Source organism: Salminus brasiliensis, chromosome 3 (genome assembly GCF_030463535.1).
Source record: "Salminus brasiliensis chromosome 3, fSalBra1.hap2, whole genome shotgun sequence".
NCBI classification, from domain to species: Eukaryota; Metazoa; Chordata; class Actinopteri; order Characiformes; family Bryconidae; genus Salminus; species Salminus brasiliensis.
This window is the reverse complement of record NC_132880.1, coordinates 27,845,307-27,865,517: the sequence shown is the minus strand read 5'-3', so window position 1 is coordinate 27,865,517 and position 20,211 is coordinate 27,845,307. Positions and strand designations below refer to the sequence as shown.

Genomic DNA, 20,211 nt, shown 5'->3' with positions numbered 1-20,211 from the left:
TGACAAAATAAGCTGTTAATGGTTGGAATCTCAGTTTGAATATATTTTCACTACTGCAGTCCATCTAAAAGCAACGGCACGGCGGAGACTGAAACATTGTTATAAATTTGCAGGCCTGACTGCATTTCTTTTGATGTGTTACTTTAATCAATGTTAGGCCCTTTCCATCCAAAATTCTAGAGTATGTAGTTTATAGTTAAAGATAAATAAGCAGAAAAAATGACTTGTGCCCCTGTGGAGATTCTGCATTATTGTTGAGAAAATGAATTATTTACATTTCAAATTAAAAGCATTAAAATATCAACTTTGACATGTTGCTTCTTCTTTTTCATAGTTACATTTGTTTCAATTACTTTAATACTGTTTAGAAGCCCTTTGTTTTTATCTAAAAAATATTTTTTAGCAATGCCCTTTATAGTCATGTCCCTAAACCCCCTGGCAAAATATTTTGATATATTTTTTGTACAATATTAAACTTGGGTATTATCTCTCAGGCTGCTCAGACTTCAAGAGAGGGCAAGACCATGTTAGTCTTGTGACTGGTCAAGGGTATGCTGACCTAAACCTGACCCACTTTTAGGACCACTCATTCCACATTGCGAGGAGAGAAATACCGTTGAAATACAGCAGACATGTACTAGATTTAGGAAAATTAAGAAAAGAAAAAGTTATTCATAAAACATACTTTGTACATTTACACAGAGGGCCAGGAAGAGCCAAATTACCTTAATTAGAAAGAAAGCTCAGATTTAGACTCCCAGAGGCTTTAATTGTTGAAATAAAAGCTGTTTAAAGGTCTAAGATGGATCACAGGGAGCATGGAAGCTGGCTTAGCTTGAAATGTTCTGACTCTATTATACACTCTGTGTCATGGATTCATAATTGTCTTTGTTATTGTGCGCAAGAATAAAAATTTAAATAAACTTTGGAAAATATTGGACAGTCATATTTAATGTACATTAATATAAAATATAATAAAAGTGTGATGGGATGATTTTGGAAAACAATAAATATTTTTTTCCCATCTACAAACAGCTAAGACCCAGAACTGGAATAGATGCTAATGATGAGCGACAAAAGAACTGCAGATTTTCAGCTGTCTTTGGGTAGAGGCACCACACTAGGACCCACATTAGAAACTGCCTATGACTAAATTACGAGAAAAATGTAGCAATGTTACCCCAAAATGAGGCAGCGGCAGGGTAAGAATTAGCACAGAGTGGAGAAGGTTGGCAGACGGAGGAAATGGCAGCTGTGGATGGAAGGATAGAAAGGAGGAGTGAAAGAAGAGAGCTAAGTATTTAAACATCAGAAACATTGAGAGGATTTTAATGTCTCCATTAAAACAGCATTAGTATGATGATGAGCAGCAGCCTCTTTCTACCTTCCTCACAGCTGTGTGTGTGTGTGTGTGTGTGTGTGTGTGTGTGTGTGTGTGTAAGTGAGAGAGAGGAGAGGGGGAGAAAGAGGTTCAGTGCCATTTCAGTATCACTGCACACGCTGGAAATATGGTTACTGTGTGTGTGTATGTGTGTGTACAGCTCAGTGCATTTTCAATATCACTGCTGCATTGCACTGACCATAACCCCAGCTTTCCAACTGAGTGTGTGCATATGCACGCGCGTGAAAGTGTGTGTGAGCAAAATATGCTTGAGTGTGCACTTTCAATATGACTGAACATCCCAACAGTGAAGTAACATTACGAGTGTGTTCAGAAGCGCATTATTTTTACAGCCTGGTAAGACTGATCCTAAGAGTGTGTGGTTGAGGGAGTGAGGGACTAGACTAAATGAGAAAGGAAATGTTCAGACATGCACACCTGTCATTAAAGCGAGAATCTGATAAAAAATAAAATAAAATCCCCTTCCTCCAAATGTAGTTGATCAGCCAAGACAAGTTTGCTTTGGTCACAATTTTTCTACTGGACCTAAGTAGGTAGCCACTTCCCCAGTTCATAATGTATCTACGAAATGGCAGTTAACATGAAAGGTGGAGGTCAAGTTGAGGTCTGGAAGACCATGAAAACTTTCAGAGAGAACTGCTTAAAGGATTGCTAGAGGGACAAATCATAAACCTCAGTCTGACTGCAGAAGGCCTTCAGGAAGATTTAACTGACTCTGGAGTGGTGGTGCACCTTTCATCCCTGAAGCAACACCTGCACTAAAATAACCTTTGTGGAAATGTTATCAGAAGAAAAATCTTCCCGGGTCCTCACCACAGAAATTCAGCATCAGACGTTTTCAAAGGAACATCCAAACAAGCCCTGTGGACTAATGTTGCTAAAATTTTACTTTTTTGACCACAATCAGCAAAGGTATGGTTAAAAAAGCGTAAAATAATAAATAAATAAATAACTCCAACTGTTATGCACAGGGGTGAAGTGATCATGCATTAAGCTTGTGCTGCAGCCAGTGGCATGGGGAACATTTCAGTGGTATAAAAAAAGGAAAGGACACACATGAACACTGGAAACATATGGATGCAAACATCACTTTGTCTGTAAAAAAAAAAAAAAGCTAAATAAACTAAGTGGATATTTTTGACAGCAGGGTAATGATCCTAAACGCACCTCAGATTATACCATACCACAACTGACTATGTTAAGAGGTGCAAGCTGAAGGTTTTGGCAAACTGTGATTAGACCTCAAACATGCAGTGTAAGGTCACAAAAACTTTGACCAATTCATATAGATTACTTTACATATTCTTGTTTACTGTATGACAAGGGTTGGCTGAGTCCAGCACAGTTTGCTGATTTCCCTGCTTTAACAGACCCTCTAAACCTGGCAATAAACAGGTAATAGATTCAGGTGTGCTTAAGCAGAAAAGGCAGTATTACTTAAGTGACTCGTTGCTGTGTAAAAGTTGCTCGTCTATTTTTATTAGTTTTGTAATGTATATGTATTAGGGAAATAGTAGAATATGAAATGTGAAAAGTCTTCTTTTAACTATCAGGTTTAAAGCTGTCTGGCCATTACCTGCATTCTAAAGAAGGGACTACACGTTCCTTGTAAACTTTATTGTTTAGCCACACAGCTACTCTAGCAATCTAACCTCGCATGGAGACTACAAGTGAGACAGACGCTGTGGCGTACATAACTGAAAAGCTTTTATCCAGTCTACCCTTCAGAGAGAAACTCGCAGTAATTAGGTAAGGTCTACCAACTTCAACTTCAACGTCAATAAATGTTAGCCTGAAAGGGAAAAGTTACATCCGCAGCTTTTCTAACACAAACTAATGGCTGGCTAACAGCTATCCCACAGTATCAGAAGCTATTCTGTTGGAACTGGCTGCTCTTTGGGGCAGATTTGTGTAGCGTCTGGAATTGTTGTTTAATGAACGCAGACAAATTGCACCAAGAATTGCTGCTTTTTTTTGCATGCAGAATGTGAGCGTGACTCAAGCCAACACCTACCTACACCGACAGCTTTTGCTGGACCCTCTAACCTAATTCAGACTGATCTGATCACTGCAGTTGCTGATACCATCACTGATGCAATGAAAGAAGAAGTTAAAAAGCACCATGGGTTGTTATCGCAGTAGATGAGACATCAGATGTTAGTGGCAGAGCAGAGAACAGACTTTATCTTAAAATAGGCCTGATAAACTGGTGAGTATTGAAATGACCTATGAAATAAATAATCCTACTTTGCTGGGCAGCTGGGCTTGCAGGATCTGTTCCCTGTAGAATGCAAATTGTAGAAATGAAGAAGTGTCAGGGAATGGACCAGATAAGTGAAACGCTATGCTCTGGACATGCTCATGTAGTTTGGTCAGTTGAGGACTGCTGTGCTGTATTTTAAAATACATAAGAAAATAATGCCACACATAAATGTATGTGTTAATTCAACAGTGAACAAATTATGCGAGTGTAGAATAATGCAGAATGGGTACACACCAAATGCACTCCACACCTACATATGCCTATATGGTTTTATGGTTTTATGTTTGTCATTGTGTTTGTCACAAAAGTGTTATTACAAACTTCTATTACTAAAGAATAGCCCCACCAGTTTCTACCCTGTAGTTCCTGAGTAATACATCCTAGGGTGTAATAAGCACTCCTGCATTAAGGGTTAAATCATTACCAAATCCTATTATTATTTATAGTTAAATCAGCTGTGAGGGAATTGAACAAATCTACACACTAAGAAATCTGGAACCAAGCTTTTTTTTTTGCAAGATCCCAGCTACTTTCTTCAAAATGAGAAATTCTTGTTACTTTCTGCTGTATTTATGTTTACTTGTATCTGTTCTAATGTGATCTGATGTATCTGCAACAAACAAAAACACACAGAGAGCTGAGATTATATATATACAATAATGTGTTTAGGGTCTTAAACATCTGCACATTAGTGTGTGTATATAAGCTCCCTGAACAAAAAATTAGCCATATGTTCATGTTTTTTCAGAAATGTGTTGTGAAGTACAGGCCTTGACTTCTAGAAGCAGTTCTTGCCTGGAAGCAATTTTCATTCACAAGCCGTGAAACTCGACGGCAGTCCCTGCTCGTCAGTTTTGTTTTTTCAGCCACAATTTCTGCCACTGCTGGTAGACCCGTAAGACTGTACACTTCCACACACACTGAAGCAAATTCAGCTAGTTCCTTCACACTATGGCCTTTGGCATACCCAAATGTAATCATTTCTTTTTGCCAATCATTAACATCTGATTTGTGCCCCATTTTCCACACATCAAACAAGACATTCACTGCACTGTACCACCTCTTCTCAGTCTGTGAATCTCATTGCACACCCTGACTGTTCATCCTCGTGCAAAGCCATCTGCAGGAGCCTGTCATTTCTATCACCTTAAACTTACAAGGTGACTAATTATTTGTCCAGGGAGCTTATATGTATAAGATAACCTTCCTTGGATCATATTTGGTAGGTACTAACCACTGCATACTGGATAAACCTCACAGGACCTGACATTTTAGGGATTTTCTGACCCAGCCACTTAGCCGTCACATTGCTTAGATTTGTACGCAAAACCAGACCATGTCCTCTTAAGCAGCAATCCATTATACCCATGAGATTTAGAAACAACGAAGACCAATGGAAAACTTAATATGTAAAAACTTAAATATGGACATAGAATTGGAAAAGAACAAAATTACCTACATCTAAAACTGTCATTCACTGCATGGAGACAGAGTTAATGCTGTGGGTCTGAAAGAATGTGGAGCTGATCAAGAAAAGGAAACAAAAAGCACTACAACACTGTAAATCTACATGGAGAAAATTAATAGAAACCAGTATTTACAACCACAAAGCAATGAAAGAGTCTTCAGACCTTGTCTACAACCATCCGTCAAGCATGCTACAGGATCAGTGCATGTATAACAATAGAGATGTATAACAATATCTTGAATTGGCGAATGAATGCCGATGAGCATCAATACATTTTAATAAATCATGCAGTGCGGAAAATGTTTTGACTGCGAATAAACCTTTTCTACCCCAAGCTGGTAAGTCCTTGTTCAACTTCAATGTGTTTGAGATTACTTGGATTGTGAGAAGTGAAACAAAATGGAAGTTTTGGCAAACTCTATACCTGGAAACTCTAATGCAGCGTCACCTTTTATCAGCAGCCTCCACCTGTGTTAAAAGATGTCATACCTGCCCCTGTTGTCATGTCTGCCTTTGTTTGGTTTTGCCATGTCATCCCAAGCACATGACTCTGTTTGTGTCTTGTCTGCTCTAGCCACGCCTGTCCATTAGTGATCCACCAGTGTGTCCTCTGTAGCCACGCCCCCTTGTTAGTCCCAGGTGTTCCTCGTGAGTCTCTTGTTAGTGTCTGTATAAGTACCCCTTTGTTTCAGTCATCCCTTGTCTGGTCTTGTGCATGTGGTGCATGTGTGTGAGCTAATTTTCCTGTTCTTGCGTATGTGTTCATGCCAGTTCACGGTTAGTAGATTTGGCCTGTTTATGTGAGTCTTGGGTTCTTTATTTTGCTAAGCTTTGTGCTTGTTTGGTTTCTGTTTTCTTGTCTTGTATTAAAATAATTATCCTGCGAGTATGTCCGCCTCTGTCTCGTGACAAACCGTGACAAAAGACCTCTAATTACACGCTTTTGTTGCTGCTTTCAGAAGTGCCGTCACGTCTCCACCACCACCCATGGGTTGGCCCAGGGGTAGGCTCAGCCCCTGCCTCTAAGTTCGGCAGGATCTACGAGAGGATATCCCGATGTTACAAGACCTGGGCTGACGATGGGGCCTAAACCAGACGATCACCAGTTTCACTTGCTAACATTGTTTCCATCTTATTAACTGTCAAAATTTAATTTACAATTTACTGCCCTCATGTCTCCACGAAAAAGATTGGTCTTCGACTTTTGCACAGTACATCACAATCTGCCATTTCACCAGTCAAAGCGTTACACCATCATTCAAAGTTCTGTCTGTTTTTTTTTTTTTCCTTGACGGTCCAACAAAACAAGAAAAGGCACACCGCCCCCAACACTTCCTGTGATGTACTGCAATTTGTCTGAATAATGACATCCTCTTCTTACATAACCTACGTCCCTTATGCCTAATCAATGTCTGCTGTTGCTGTAGACCTAATCATTATAAACCTACACAGCAGCTAATCAGGCATCTTAGCATTCCGACAGCATACTGCCATAACTGACAGCACTGCTCGGCTGCTGGTTTGGGAAATGGGGAGGGGGTAGCCTTGCTTTTTAGGAGGAGATATACTATGTTTGCATGTGTGATGACATGTCTGGGATGGTTAGGGAGATTTGTGCTCTGCTGGTGACAGCCTGCGATATTTCCCAGTGCACTCTGCCACCATAACCAATTATCCTATTTACATGCAAAACGACACTGAATACGCTGCCTCTGTGGAGACGCCCGCGGGGGGGGGGACGAGAGGAGAAACAGAGGGATGAGATGGAGGTTGGAACTGACAAAAGTGGAGAGCACGAGAGAGACAGGGGGCCATGAGAGAGAGAGAGAGAGAGAGAGAGAGAGAGAGAGAGAGTGAAAGAGATCAAAGATGAGACAGCAATGTCGACACGCAGGGAGAGGAGGGGAGAAGGCCAGGATGGCGGGAGAGGATGAAGGAATGCAGTGATTAAAAGAGAGATAAAGAGAATACATAGGGAAAGAGAGAAGCAAGGAAAGATGAGGGACAGGCAGAAAGAGAGAGTGAAAAAGCAGGAGGAATATCAAATCGGCACGAGAAGGCATACAAATGACAAATAAAAATGAGAATCAGCCACAGAATAAAAACGTTCAGCCGAGTCAGACAGCGAAGGGTGAAGAACAAGCAGTCATCTGGCTAGAAAGATGCAAGTGATTCGGCAGGTGAGCATTTATCACACTCCATTTGCTTAAGCAGTGACAAAAAGTCAGCAGTAGGGGGCAACAAGTCTGTAGCATTAGCTTCACTCCAGTGCTTTAGTGAGCCTAAACTGCTCACAGACAGACTTGGGGCTTTAAGGCTGGCTGTGTTTAAGGTAAGCATTTGGCTGGTAGGAAAAAAAAAATAAGCTCAGCGTTCTAAAAATACCCACCTTGCCATGGCAATTATTAGTAACTAGAACCCTGTCTGTCGAACAACAGGAACGCGTAAAGGCACTCCTCAAAGTGCCTCCTCAAAGAAGTTGCTTGATGTTTCCAGAACCTTCCTTTGATTAGAACTGTGTTTTCATGTGACTGGGTTAAAAAAAAACACTTATTTACTTTGCTGGGATTGTTTCTAGAGATGGTGCAAAGCATAAATTATCCTGGTGTGATTATTCTGTTAGTATGGTTCATTAGAGCAAGTGTGAACGAACGCTGCCTTTTAAACTCTTGTGTGCACCAGACATGCGGCCCGAGACCGCCTGAGCAGGTGGGTCTTGTCAGTCTGTGAACAAACTCTGGTGCGGTTAGTTTGGTTAGTTTGCAGTATGAACACACATAAACTAAAGGCATCTAAACAAACCAAGCAACGTTTAAGTTATGCATGGGCGCAGATTCACTCTGGCCCACAAAATCAAGCATCAACCCTGACCGCCTGCTTCCCAACGTCATGCTGTCCGCATCTGTCTGCTTCTTCATGGGTAAGTCTTTGTGCAGACCTGCCCATGCTTCTGTGCTTTAATTTCTGTACAATGCTTTAGTCTAGCTGTGCTGTGTCCCAAACCACACACCACATAACATTTGAAAACGTGTCACCATTAGAATTGCATTCATTATTGTTGTTGCCTCAATAAAGTAAAGACCTATGAGTTTGGATGCAGTCACAAACTCCATGTAAAAGGCCGTAAACGAATCAGCATGTGTACATGATCAAATTTGTGGTTTAATACTGATATCAAAACAGGTTTAAGGATCCCAAGGTTTGATTGTTAGATTTTTAAGATTTTTCCACTGTTTTTTCCCAGCTTTCCCACCTACATTTTTTCCCACCTTTCCCCCTTTTGGTTTGATTGCAAATATGTCAGTATATACACAAAGCAACGTATCATTTTCAAGCTTGGTCCGGACCAAGGGAACTGAAGTACAAGTATAAACACAAACTAAAAGCTGCATTATGCAATTTCACCTTATAAATAACTGCTTTAAATTAATTCTGATTCTACAATGTTTAGCATCTCTGTCATTGACACTCTGGGCTCAGAACTCTGCTACTGTACTATGTAACTCTAGTGGAGCTGTATGACCTCCAGGCCTCCAGCGAGAACTATGTAACTCTGCATAACCTCATATTTGTGCAAAATCCTGCAATATTACTGTAACCCCCTCAGTCCATATGCTTCTTTCAATTCTACTTGTCAACAAATGCATGTGTACAGTTGTCCATGAGGGGAAGCGGTGCGTAATTCCTTACCACAAACTAATAATATAAAGTATATAATATAGACTAATCTTAATAGTGGTGGCTTGGCAGGTTAGTACACAAAATATTAACATACAAATTTCACAGAAACAGGCAGTAGGTCGAAATCCAAGGCAAAACATACAGGCAACAAGACCAAAGGGCAAGACAAAATGCAAGGTCGAAAATATAAAGGCAAGAAGTCATACACGTATATAACCAAATAACCAAAAACGTTTACCACAATAGGGATATACTATTCACAACTAGCCTGAACTAAAGCCTGGGCTTATATACTAAACTACAAAGCATACACAGGTGATAACAATCAGAACTCCGGTGTCTGGGAACATGGAGGGATGGTAGGAGTCATGAGATCACTCCTACGGTCATGGATCCTTTGGGTTGTAACACCTCCCTTACAAAATACATACACAACATGCTTAAAAATAGTTATTACTAATTACCTGCTTGAGCTTTCCCCAAAGTGGACATTTCTGTATTTCTGGAACGTGTTTCAAGTGACACATTAGATGCGCTCCTAAAACTATTTAGGAGAGTCCAGAATTTTAGATGCAAAGCACCTTATGGACCTTGTTTGTAACCCGTGCACATTTAGCAGGCTGAAGAGATTCTTCATTAGGAGTACTCAAGCTCTAGGTTCTCAAATAGCTTTTAGTGCTTTGTGTCAGTGACACTGTGTGTCCTTATTTTTTACTTTGCTGTCCTTCTTTCTAGGCATGATGACATTGGATACCGATATTGATTGTTATAGGTATTGGCAATACTGTCACAGATCTAAAATGTGCTATTATAAGGTATTTATAGAAGAATATTTATAAGAATACCCTAAGAATATCAAAATGATCTTGTGCTTGGACTACACATACATCATACAGTGTGTAGCTGTTTCAGTCAAGATTTTTTTTACAGTAGATCAGATTCCTTCTTTATCTCCTCCAATATTCAGTCCAGCCTTTTTTAGCCATCCGTTCCATGCAGATACCCATATACCAACATTGATATGCTGTCTTTAATCTTTATGGTCATGGATTGTGGATTGTATGATTGTAGAACATATGATTCAGGAACATATACAGCTTTTCGATGAGAAGCTTGACTTCCGCAGAGTGAATAGGATTTTTAACCCATAGAAATGAATGGGTGCACTCTTGCCATATCATGATGATACAAATACATTAGTAACACCCAACCAGCCGCAACAGGTACCACAGCAGACACATGAGACACCATAGCAACCACCTGGGATACCATGGCAGCTGCCTTGCAAGACAATAGCACCTCTGGCAACCACCCTGCAGCACCATAGCAAGTACTCCGTAAACCATAGCAACTACCTAGAAAGGTCATAACAACCATAGGACAACACCATAGCAACTAGTCAGCAAAAAACACTCAACCTATAGACCTTCCAGGAACAACCTAGCAACTGCTTAGAAGTGTAAACCACTCAAGCTGCACAACCATCTATTGCCTTCAGGAAATGCACTTTCCTGGTGTCATTTTGCTGTGTTAAAGCATGTGTGTAGGCATTTGGTTGATATACAAAGCATATACTGTATATAAAGACATTCAGGTTGCCGTGCCGATTATTGATGACAACAAGTGTAAAGACTCAGAGTGCAAACTGCTCACCGTTTCTAGAGCCTCCATTTGATTAGCTCAGCGTTTTCTAGCGACACGTTACAGTGATGGGCTTTTAAAGCCGGTTAAGCAGATTTATGATTCTTGCAGTTTAGCACTGAATGACAATAAAAGCTCCCCACCATTACCAGACGAGTCGACGCTCATTTTCCTTCAAAGACGGACTGATTTCCGAGAACTATGACTGACAAGCAGGGGGATCAGCAATTCCCCCCAGTATTGGCTGTCAAATGCAAATCAAACGCAGGTGGAATTGTTCGTGTGAGACAAAGAGAGGGAAGCGGAGAACTGTGAAAGAGAGACTCTCTTAGAAACCTGTGGTACCAAAAGGGGATCCAACCTGATGGAAGCAAGCCACACTGACGTTCTTTGAAATCCATCCATCTGGCGCAGAACGCGTAGCAGTTCAAAGCCCCACTCAAAGCACTGTTTAATAAGATTTCAAAGCAAATAAAATAGCGGCCCCATCACTTTATTCACTTCATTATTCAGTAATGTTCGTCTGACCTATCACATTCCAAGGCAAAGAACAAACAATTATCAGCATGATTAACTGTATTCTGTAAGCTTTTTTTTTATTATGGTACAATGGGATGTTGGTAAGCTAACAAATTCTTTTCTGGGATGATCCAGTTGCTGCAAACCTGAAATGCTCCACGCTGCTCATGGCAGATCAATATGTAGCTTCTGCTTGATAAATATTGTATGCAGCAGAAGTTCTGGTTCTGCTTGATATGTTCGTTCTCAATAGGCTTTATTTTCATTTCCATTATTCATCCAGAGGCTGATTTTGATTTTCTTTCATGGTTGACCTACTTTATTTTGAATTTAAGTAGGGTAATATCACTCAGTTTACATGTAATTTAGCGCGGGGGGAAAAAAAGGAAAAGAAATGTCCCGAATCCTTTTAATAGTTGCCTCACACTTTCAGTCTGAAGCCTCAGGGCTCATGATGCGCAAAGATACCATTACAGCTCAGCTCATGAGGAATCTAAAATATCTTATTCAAGAATCAGTGGATTTATGCCAGAGGTTCTCAGTCCCAGGTTTGGGACTGCACACTGCATTGCACGCTGACTAAACTCATCAGCTAATGATCAAGCTCTTAATGAATTGAATTGTGTGTGTGTGTGTAACTGTGTGCGCACCCCCCCCCCCCCCTCTCGCCCCCCCGGAGGAGGGCTAAGACTCTTAGTATGCGTTACAGCTCAAAAGTTTGTAATCACTTGTCTTATTCATATTTCTTGTTCATTTTTATATTTCTATACTAATTTACAGATCAGCCATAACATTAACACCAACATATGAAGTAAAAAACATTGATTATCTTCATCGACGGTGACATCTGTTAAATGATAGCTATAGATATAGTCAGCTCTTAAAGGGGATGTGTTAGAAGCAGGAAAAATAGCAACGCATAAGGGTCTGAGACAAATTGTGATGGCTAGACGACTGGGTCAGAGCATCCCAAGTGCTGCTACTGTACTGAGTAACTTGGCCCTGTTCACATATGACATTAATATGCGCCTCGGGTGATCCAATCACAAATGATTGCCAAAGTGCATAGCCGGATTTCTCACATCATTTCCGCTGGAGAAGAGGCATGGTGCACATTAATTAATTAATCGACTGAAGCATCCAGTTTCGTTTATGCACCAACCACGAGTATTGCCTTTATCCATTAGTTCGTTTGTTATTATAGTGTGCTGAGCTAACTCGTGTGGATGGTGGACGGTGTAGTCTGGAGGTTATTACATATTTTTCAGCTGGGGCAGTAACACGGATTCACGCTACAAGAATAATGTGGTCATATATGTCTCTGGCCAACTATGAATATGGTTTGAGTGATGCGATCACAATGCGTGTTTTACCGTGTTTTACCCTTTCCCACCTGAATTTAGAGCTGGCCACTTGTGATCTGATCAGGCTGCATGTTACCAGGGCTTATTGTGGAGCTGCACAAGCCCTCTTGTAAGCCATCATCTTGTCAACAAATGCATGTGTTTATTAGGAGGAGCTCAAAATTGTTATTATGACAGTGGTGTAAAAGTGAATTACACTCCACAACTGTAGCGGAAGCCCAGACGCACAAAACACAATTTCTACAAACTATTCAAAAAAGATTCTTCACACAAATCTCTATTCAAACATGGTATCACACATGACTGCTGAGTGGAACATATTAGAACAATTTTATACATGTATCTACACTATACTGGATGCGTATTGCATACGATTTCTAAACTCCAGGATGATTCCAGACTTCATTTACTGGTGGAAAACAACAAAATGTGAATGTCACCTCAAACCACTTTATCCAAATTCACCTGATCCTGTCTGGCACCCTCTGCGTCTGGTTGCCATCTGTCATGCAGTTTCCAGCAAAGCTTGTCCCTCTGGCCCCGCCGTACTCCCTGCGTAAGGCCATGGCTCCATGCGTCAGCACCGACACGCCTTTAGCGATGCGCCGGCGGGGTTCGTCACGCCATCCCTGCGGTCGAACGGTAAACAGAGCCTTAGGCAGACCTTCCACTCCAAGTCCCGACAGAGCCGGCCCCACAGCAAACCACATGTGTGAGGGTGTGGCCTGCCCTGACAGCCACGCCGCCTTAAAAATCTGCTCCGCCTCTTCATGAGAGCAGTACAGGAGTCGCACCTACAGCAGCAACAACAAAAAAAAAAAACACACGATAGAACAAGATGGAGGCTGTTACACGAGGGTCCAATACACTGCTGGACTGAAAAGTGTGGAATCACTGTTAAAAGTTCAGAATCAATGTTTTTAGTAATATAAAATGATTCCAATAAGCCAAAGCTTGTGCAATTTTACAGGTTTCAAATGATTAAGCTAGAAAGCTGTAAATGAATACATGTATTAAGAATGATAAATGGAGCTGTAGAAAAAGCTATATCAATAATAAAAAGATATACTTTTTATAATAAATCATTTTAATAATAGAACTATGCTTTATAATTGTATATTATATAACAATGTATACAGTTTCTATATTTTTTTAGTGTACTGTTCTTCATATAACAACCAGAATTACTAATATGACGTGATTCCATTTGTGAACAGTAGTATACATCCACCTGAGCACCACTGACTGGAGCTTTGCTTGTATTGTTGAGGTCCACAGACACTCAGCTGAACAAGGTCTTACAGGACATGTGACAAGGAAGGTCAGCTAAATTCATCTTGGCATTGGTGATGGTCTTTGGTGATGAACTGCTATATGCAACCTATTACCATGTGAGCAGAAAAAAAATGTAGTTTTTTTTGCTGAAGGCCTTCTCAGCAGAAGGCCTTGAAGAACATCTACTCAGAGTACTCGGTTTAGATTGCTGCAGTGGACAGGGTGCCTCTTCAATAGAAATGTTGATCGTTAGTGTTGTAGACATTAAGCCTCAGGTTTCCAACAAAACGTCTCTTCAAAGGTGAGGGATTCACTGGTGATTGAATACCCTCCTGCTAGCAGTGTTGGAAGCCAGGAGGAACACTACAGAATTTTAAGCAAAGGAGGTATTTCAGGGCCTGCTTTTAACATTGTTACTGAATTTACAATACAATTTATACTGAAAGGTTAAATAATTTGTATAAAAAAAATTCTGTACATGATGTAAATTTGAGCAATGCATCTGACGTTTCAACTTAATACCACCAAACTGTGTGTATTTCCAAAATGTTTCTTTTACATATCACTATATCACTAGAATAAAATAGTACATCCGTATCTTCATCCTCAATGACTTCATCCAGGAGCCTAAAACACATCGCCAGGTCCAAAAGTATTAGGACAATTCTCATGATATATATAGATTTTTTTTCAAATAAAATGTAGACTTTCAGCTTTACATATTACAGCCAATAAAACAGTCCCTCCATTATGACAGGTTTAAAAGTAACTGGACAAACTAACAATTATACATAGGGATTATTGTTAATACATGGTAGAAAATAATTTGCAGTAAATGACTGCCTCTGTAAATGACAGAAGTCTGCAACCCCTGGACTTTACCAAATACTGAGTTTCCTCTGTTAAGATGCTTTGCCAAGCCTTTCCTGCAGCCTTTATCAGTTGCTGCCGGTTTGTGGGTCTTTTTGTTTTCAGTTTTGTCTTTAGTAAGGGAAAAGCTGCTGACTTTTTTTGAGGTTAACATCAAAAACCTTTTCATTTGATATAAAATGATTTTGTTTTAACAAGCTAGCAGCCATTCTATACAGTATTGCAGTGCTTGCTAAATCTGAGCACAACATATAAATGTTTAAATCATCAGCAGTCACATCATCAATTAACCCCAGTGACCCGGTTCCACTGGAAGCCATGCAGACATGTCCATGCCATTACAGTGCCTCCATTGTGTTTCACAGATGACGTGGTATGCCTTATGAATCTTTTCTTCCTCCACACTCAAGTAAATATTGGATTAATCTGTCCAAAAATCTAGAAATGAGGCAGGACTTTTAAATGTTTTCTAGTAGTCTAATCTGGCATTTCTGTTGTTGAGTGGTTGCATCTTGAGGTAAACTCTTTGGATTTACATTCATGAAGACGTCTTTTGATTGTTGACTTAACATAAAAGATAATGACATGCCTGCCCCCTCAAAAGTGTTCTTGGCTTGACTAGACGTTGTAAATGTTTTTTTTTAATTATTCATCAAAGAAAAAATTATGCGTTCATCTAAATTAGTTGTTTTCTGTGGTCTTTCTTATGGTGTTGCTTAGCTCACTAGTGCACTCCTTCTTTTTAAAAATGTACCAAATTGTTGATTGTGCCACTGCTAAAGTTTATTTCTGACAGATGTTTTGTTTTTTTACTTTTACTTCAAACCGAGTCCCCCTTAACTGATACCAAATGCAAATTAAGCACTTGGAATCAACTGTATGTACTTTTTATTTTAAATACAATAATGAGGGAATAGGCTACACCTGGCCATGAGACTGCTATCAGTTAGTCCTATTAATTCTGAGCCTGTAAAAATTCCTGTAATTCCTATAACTCTAAATGACAGCTGAAAATCTACAAGTTAATCAGACTACCACATTTCAAACCCGCTGTGGTGGTATACAGAGGCAAGACCTGATTGTATGTAATAAAAATGTAATGGTTCCCACTATGGTGCCTGCAGTGAGAATAGCAGTGCCTGTAAATTAGTCAGAATTATTAGACTGAGATGATGAAAATGTGTCCATTCACATGCTCTAGTGTGATCTTCTGCAGGATTATGGTGATGTTTTACTCCATTTCTGAAGCTGTCTTGGATGTATCCCTCATCTTATGTTCCCAAACTGAAAATCATCATTTTTAAACCTGTATGACTAAATCACAGCAAAACAGTCCTAGGAGACGTGTTACTCTGCAGTTTCATTTGACACTGACTGCCAACTCCTCACCCATCAACAACTCAGGAATAGACCTTTTTTATCGTTTTATCTTAAATTGCTGTCTATAATTACCTTAACCTTTATTATACACACCAAAAACCAAACCTCATAGGATAAAATGCAAAGAGTTCAAACTTAAAGAAAACTATATTTTAGCCAAAGAATACACTTCCCTGTGTGTGACTAGGGTATACTGGTCAGTAACAGACCAGCATAAACCAACATATGTTGTGTTCTGAACACCATCAACCAGCATCAGACCAGCATAAACCAATATATGTTGTTTTTTTGTGCACAGGTATGCTGGTTAACATCCACCAGACCAGCAAAAACCAAAATAAGCTGTGTTTTGAGCACTAGTATTCTCGTCAACCAGTAAGAGATCAGCAAAGACCAACATGGCATGTGTTTTGAGCACTGGTATGCTGGTCAATCAGCACTAGATCTACATAAACCAACATATGTTGTGTTTTGAGCACTGGTATGCTGGTCAATCAGCACTATATCTACATAAACCAACATATGTTGTGTTTTGAGCACTGGTATGCTGGTCAACCAGCACTAGATCTACATAAACCAACATACGTTATGTTTTGAGCACTGGTATGCTGGTCAACCAGCACAGGAATAAAACCTTACAAATCATAATAAACTTTATCGGCATTCCAAATCTGCTGCAAGAACTGAAATGTGGTCTAACCATATTAGTTTGTATCTTCATAGGTAGTCAGCATTCTCTCACTCAATATGCAAGACGTTCAGTTAATAATGAAGATAATAAGCACCAATTAAAAAACGTCAACGTAAGCTGGAAATCATAACGTATTTCCCTTCCATACTGTCATACATCCCTGAGGTAGTTTAGCATTTTCACTAAATGATTGGTGGGGTTGTTGGAGATCCTCTCCTCCAATAACCAGAATGTTTTTCATCATTAGAAAAAGGGAAAGATTACATGGAAAACAACCATTTTGTATTTGATATTGTATGAGATGATAATTCATAATTCATGAAATACATTTTAGGTTGGCGTTAAGTCAGTCACCAATAATTCTTCCTTTCTTTGCATTTAAAAAAAATAAAGAAAGGTTTTGTATTTAACCTCCTGAACTCTTTGGAACCACTGGTGGGTCCTGGCTTTATTCCCCACTGTTAGGACTTACAACTCTGCTAGTTGGGTGTAATAAAAGTCATGGAGCACAAGGCGTTAATATACAGTGAGTACAGGACACTAAAAGAGATTTGTGTAGAGGTGGACTACAGATTTTTTTTCACTCTTATTGGGCATATAAGTGGCCTTTCTGCCTGGATGGGGAAAATGAATCTCCAGTGTGTTGGGCGGCGATGTTCGCCATTATTTTAGTGAATTTGAAACAAATGCCTGATGGTTATCACACACGCGGCGGTATGTCAAGTTAGTCGGTTGTAGTTATTGTCTGTTCAATATCAGACCACCATTAAACACAATTTTTAGCTCCATAATAAACAAATACATAACAAACTGATTTTCAGTATATTTTGCCCCCACTAGACACGATCAAACCAGAGCAACATTTCTCTCAGTACGCCTAACACGAAAATCAGAACACCGATGTAGGTCACTCAAATAAGTCCTAGACAGCCCACTGAGTACCCACCTTGTGACTAGGAACTAAAATGTCTGTAATAAAGTGTATTTCCCGGAGCCACATTTATTTTACTTTTTTGGGCAATGCAAATCTTTTCGACTGTAGCTTTTTTTGTAAAGCTGTTTGACAGCATACTAGACATACTGACGTGCCGCTTGAATCGCCCCCTAAATCAGACACTGATTAGGGTCTTGGAAGACCAGGTTCTTGGACACTGGGGAGAATTAATCAGTCAAGTCACCGAATGCAGGGAACGACTGACTGCCTGCGTGGCCAGCCAGTGGGGAATTGAGGTGGTCACCTTTGGGTCAGATGGAAACTGTCATTTAATGTCACGCTGCTCAGTAACATTACAGGATGCCATCTCCCCTTTCGTAGGTTCCTCGACCCCCTTCTCCTCAGGAGCCTTCAGATAAAGGCCACAGTTTGAGTTGAAAAGGCAAGTAGGGAGAGAGGGACAGAGAGAGAGTGAGAGAAAAAGTGAAAGAGAATCGAGGAACTAAAAAAAAATAAATAAATAAAAAGAAAAAAGCATCAAAGATTTTGATGCAATGATACAGCCTTAACTGATAACGGAGAGGGAGACAAAGAGTGTAGAAGCTCGAGACAGTGATGGAAAAGGTTAATAGAGACATGAACAAGATTAAACTCAGGGAAAATGGGAAAGGTCTAAAACCTGCATATAAGGGAGACTTTTTAAGGGTTTTGTAGCATGGTGCTGGTTGACTGTTGAGTAATTATTCTAGAAGGAGGTGGTGTTTAACGGTAACAGTGCCATTGCAGCAGCATAGCTATTCCCCTCTTTTCATTCTTATATACATATTTCTATAATTAAACAAGATTGATGAGATAATGCAGTTGTTAATTGTGCTGCCGGTGAGGCCACACTAAACTGAAATGGGAAAGAAGGGCGGAAAAAAGTAATGGAAGAAAAGCACAGAAAGAAAGTACAGGAATAGAAGGTAAAATACACCAACAGAAAGTAGTGCAGGCAGTAAAATGGGTCAGAGTATCACTGTAATTACAGTGAGGAAGAGAAAAAAGAAGAAGAACAATACAGGAGATCTGGACTGCTCTCTCTCTCTCTCTCTCTTTCTCTCTCTCTTTCTCTTCTCTCTCTCTCTCTCTCTCTCTCTCTCTCTCTCTCTCTCTCTCTCTCTCTCTCTCTCTCATTCATTTTGTTTATCTTTATCCTGACCTGCGCTTCGTTCTCCTTCAGCAGCCTGCGGGTACGTGCCCCTCCGGGGTCGTCGGTCAAGTTCAGCATCACCATGCTCTTCTTCTCCCAGCCGATGAAAGAGCCGTCTGTGATGCCTTCCACCATGGCCAGGAAGTCCTCGTAGCCGTGGTGACGGGTGGTGACCACGGAGAAAGACGTCCAATCGAATTCCTCCAGCACCTCGAAAATGACCTCCAGCTGCAGGGCTGTGGAGCAGGAGAACTGCAGGTAGACCGAGCCGCTTTCCTGAGGACACAGAAACATCAGGAGTATTTGTTAGAGTCTTACCCTAACTAATGTTTCTTGACTGTTTGATGTAAAGGCAAAAACACAGCTATTTCCATCTTCTTAAGAGGCACCTGCTACAATACGCTGTATTTATTTTAGTATTTATTTGTTCATCAAATCTTTTTCTTTTTCGCTCACAATCAACCCCTTCAGCTCAAATAACCCATTCGCTCTAGCACTAGCAATGCCCCAGACACTGTAAAGGTAAGGACTTGATGCCACTACCTTGTTTGGAAAAAAAGCTAGCAGATGCCCAGCCAACATTGCTTAAGAGTAATAAGGGAGCAATCTACCCACACTAAGAGAGCACAGCCTATTGTGCTCTCTCGGACTCTGAAGTGCAGCATGCCTTGGGATTCAGGCTTGCGACCCCCAGCCATAGTGGTTGCACCTTACAAGCCACTACAGTCATAATTGTTTTTTTGTTTTTTTTGTTTTATTTTATTTTATTTATTTTTTTATTTTATTTTTTTTTTTGGGGGGGGGGTAATCTCCAATCTCTCTTTATAAGAAAAATAGAAAAGGGTTATATTTGATAGAAATCTACAATTATTATTTAGAATTTCCACCCTTTATCTTTATTACGGGTAATCTCTTCTATCCAGGAGGCTTACTAGGGTCATTTTAAAAACAAACGTATTTAAACACGTATATTAATGATGACAGACTGCAATGCTGTGTAAACTTGTCAATCAGAGCCTTTGAAAAGATTCGAACTTGCGACCCCCGGCCATAGTAGTAGCGCCTTAGACCCCTGAGCCACAACAGTCATAACAGAAATGTATTGGGTTTTATCTCTTTATAATAAAAAAAGGAAAGGGTTATATTCATTACTGTACTTTTAAGAGTGGTATACATAAACAACCTGTCCTGATTGGCTGCTCAGTATTGTGTCTTTTTGAAAAAGCTTCTTCTAAACGTAATAATCATAAATTTCACATACATAGCAGTCTGTTACAAAGTGATTAGTCCAACAATAACCATTTTATTTGCGATGACAAACCGATGTCCTAAACTAGTTCAAACTTTAGGTTGTAATTTAGTTCACGTGAAATTCGGATAAACTTTCCTGCAATGCAGAGAGGGGCGGCGACCTTCCAAATGTTGATGTTCCCATTGGCTGCCACAGCAATGTATGAAACAGAAAAGTCTCTGACTGGTCCCATTCAACCCCGCCCGCTCCTCACTAAGCCCTGCCTCTATGTGCTTGTTA

At 40.1% G+C, this 20,211-nt stretch overlaps 1 protein-coding gene across 3 annotated transcripts in view; it reads right to left on the bottom strand.

Moving 5' to 3' along the window:
• grin2da (glutamate receptor, ionotropic, N-methyl D-aspartate 2D, a) overlaps positions 1-20,211 on the bottom strand; it is a 113,422-nt gene that overhangs the window by 37,125 nt on the left and 56,086 nt on the right. For 2 of the 3 annotated variants that reach the window (XM_072675819.1, XM_072675820.1), the window contains exons 3-4: positions 18,690-18,956; positions 12,804-13,132 (exon numbers count right to left, since the gene is read on the bottom strand). In XM_072675819.1, coding sequence (XP_072531920.1) covers positions 12,804-13,132; positions 18,690-18,956 — 596 coding nt within the window. The remainder of the gene's footprint in view (positions 1-12,803; positions 13,133-18,689; positions 18,957-20,211) is intronic. The other variant, XM_072675821.1, reaches the window with a different exon arrangement.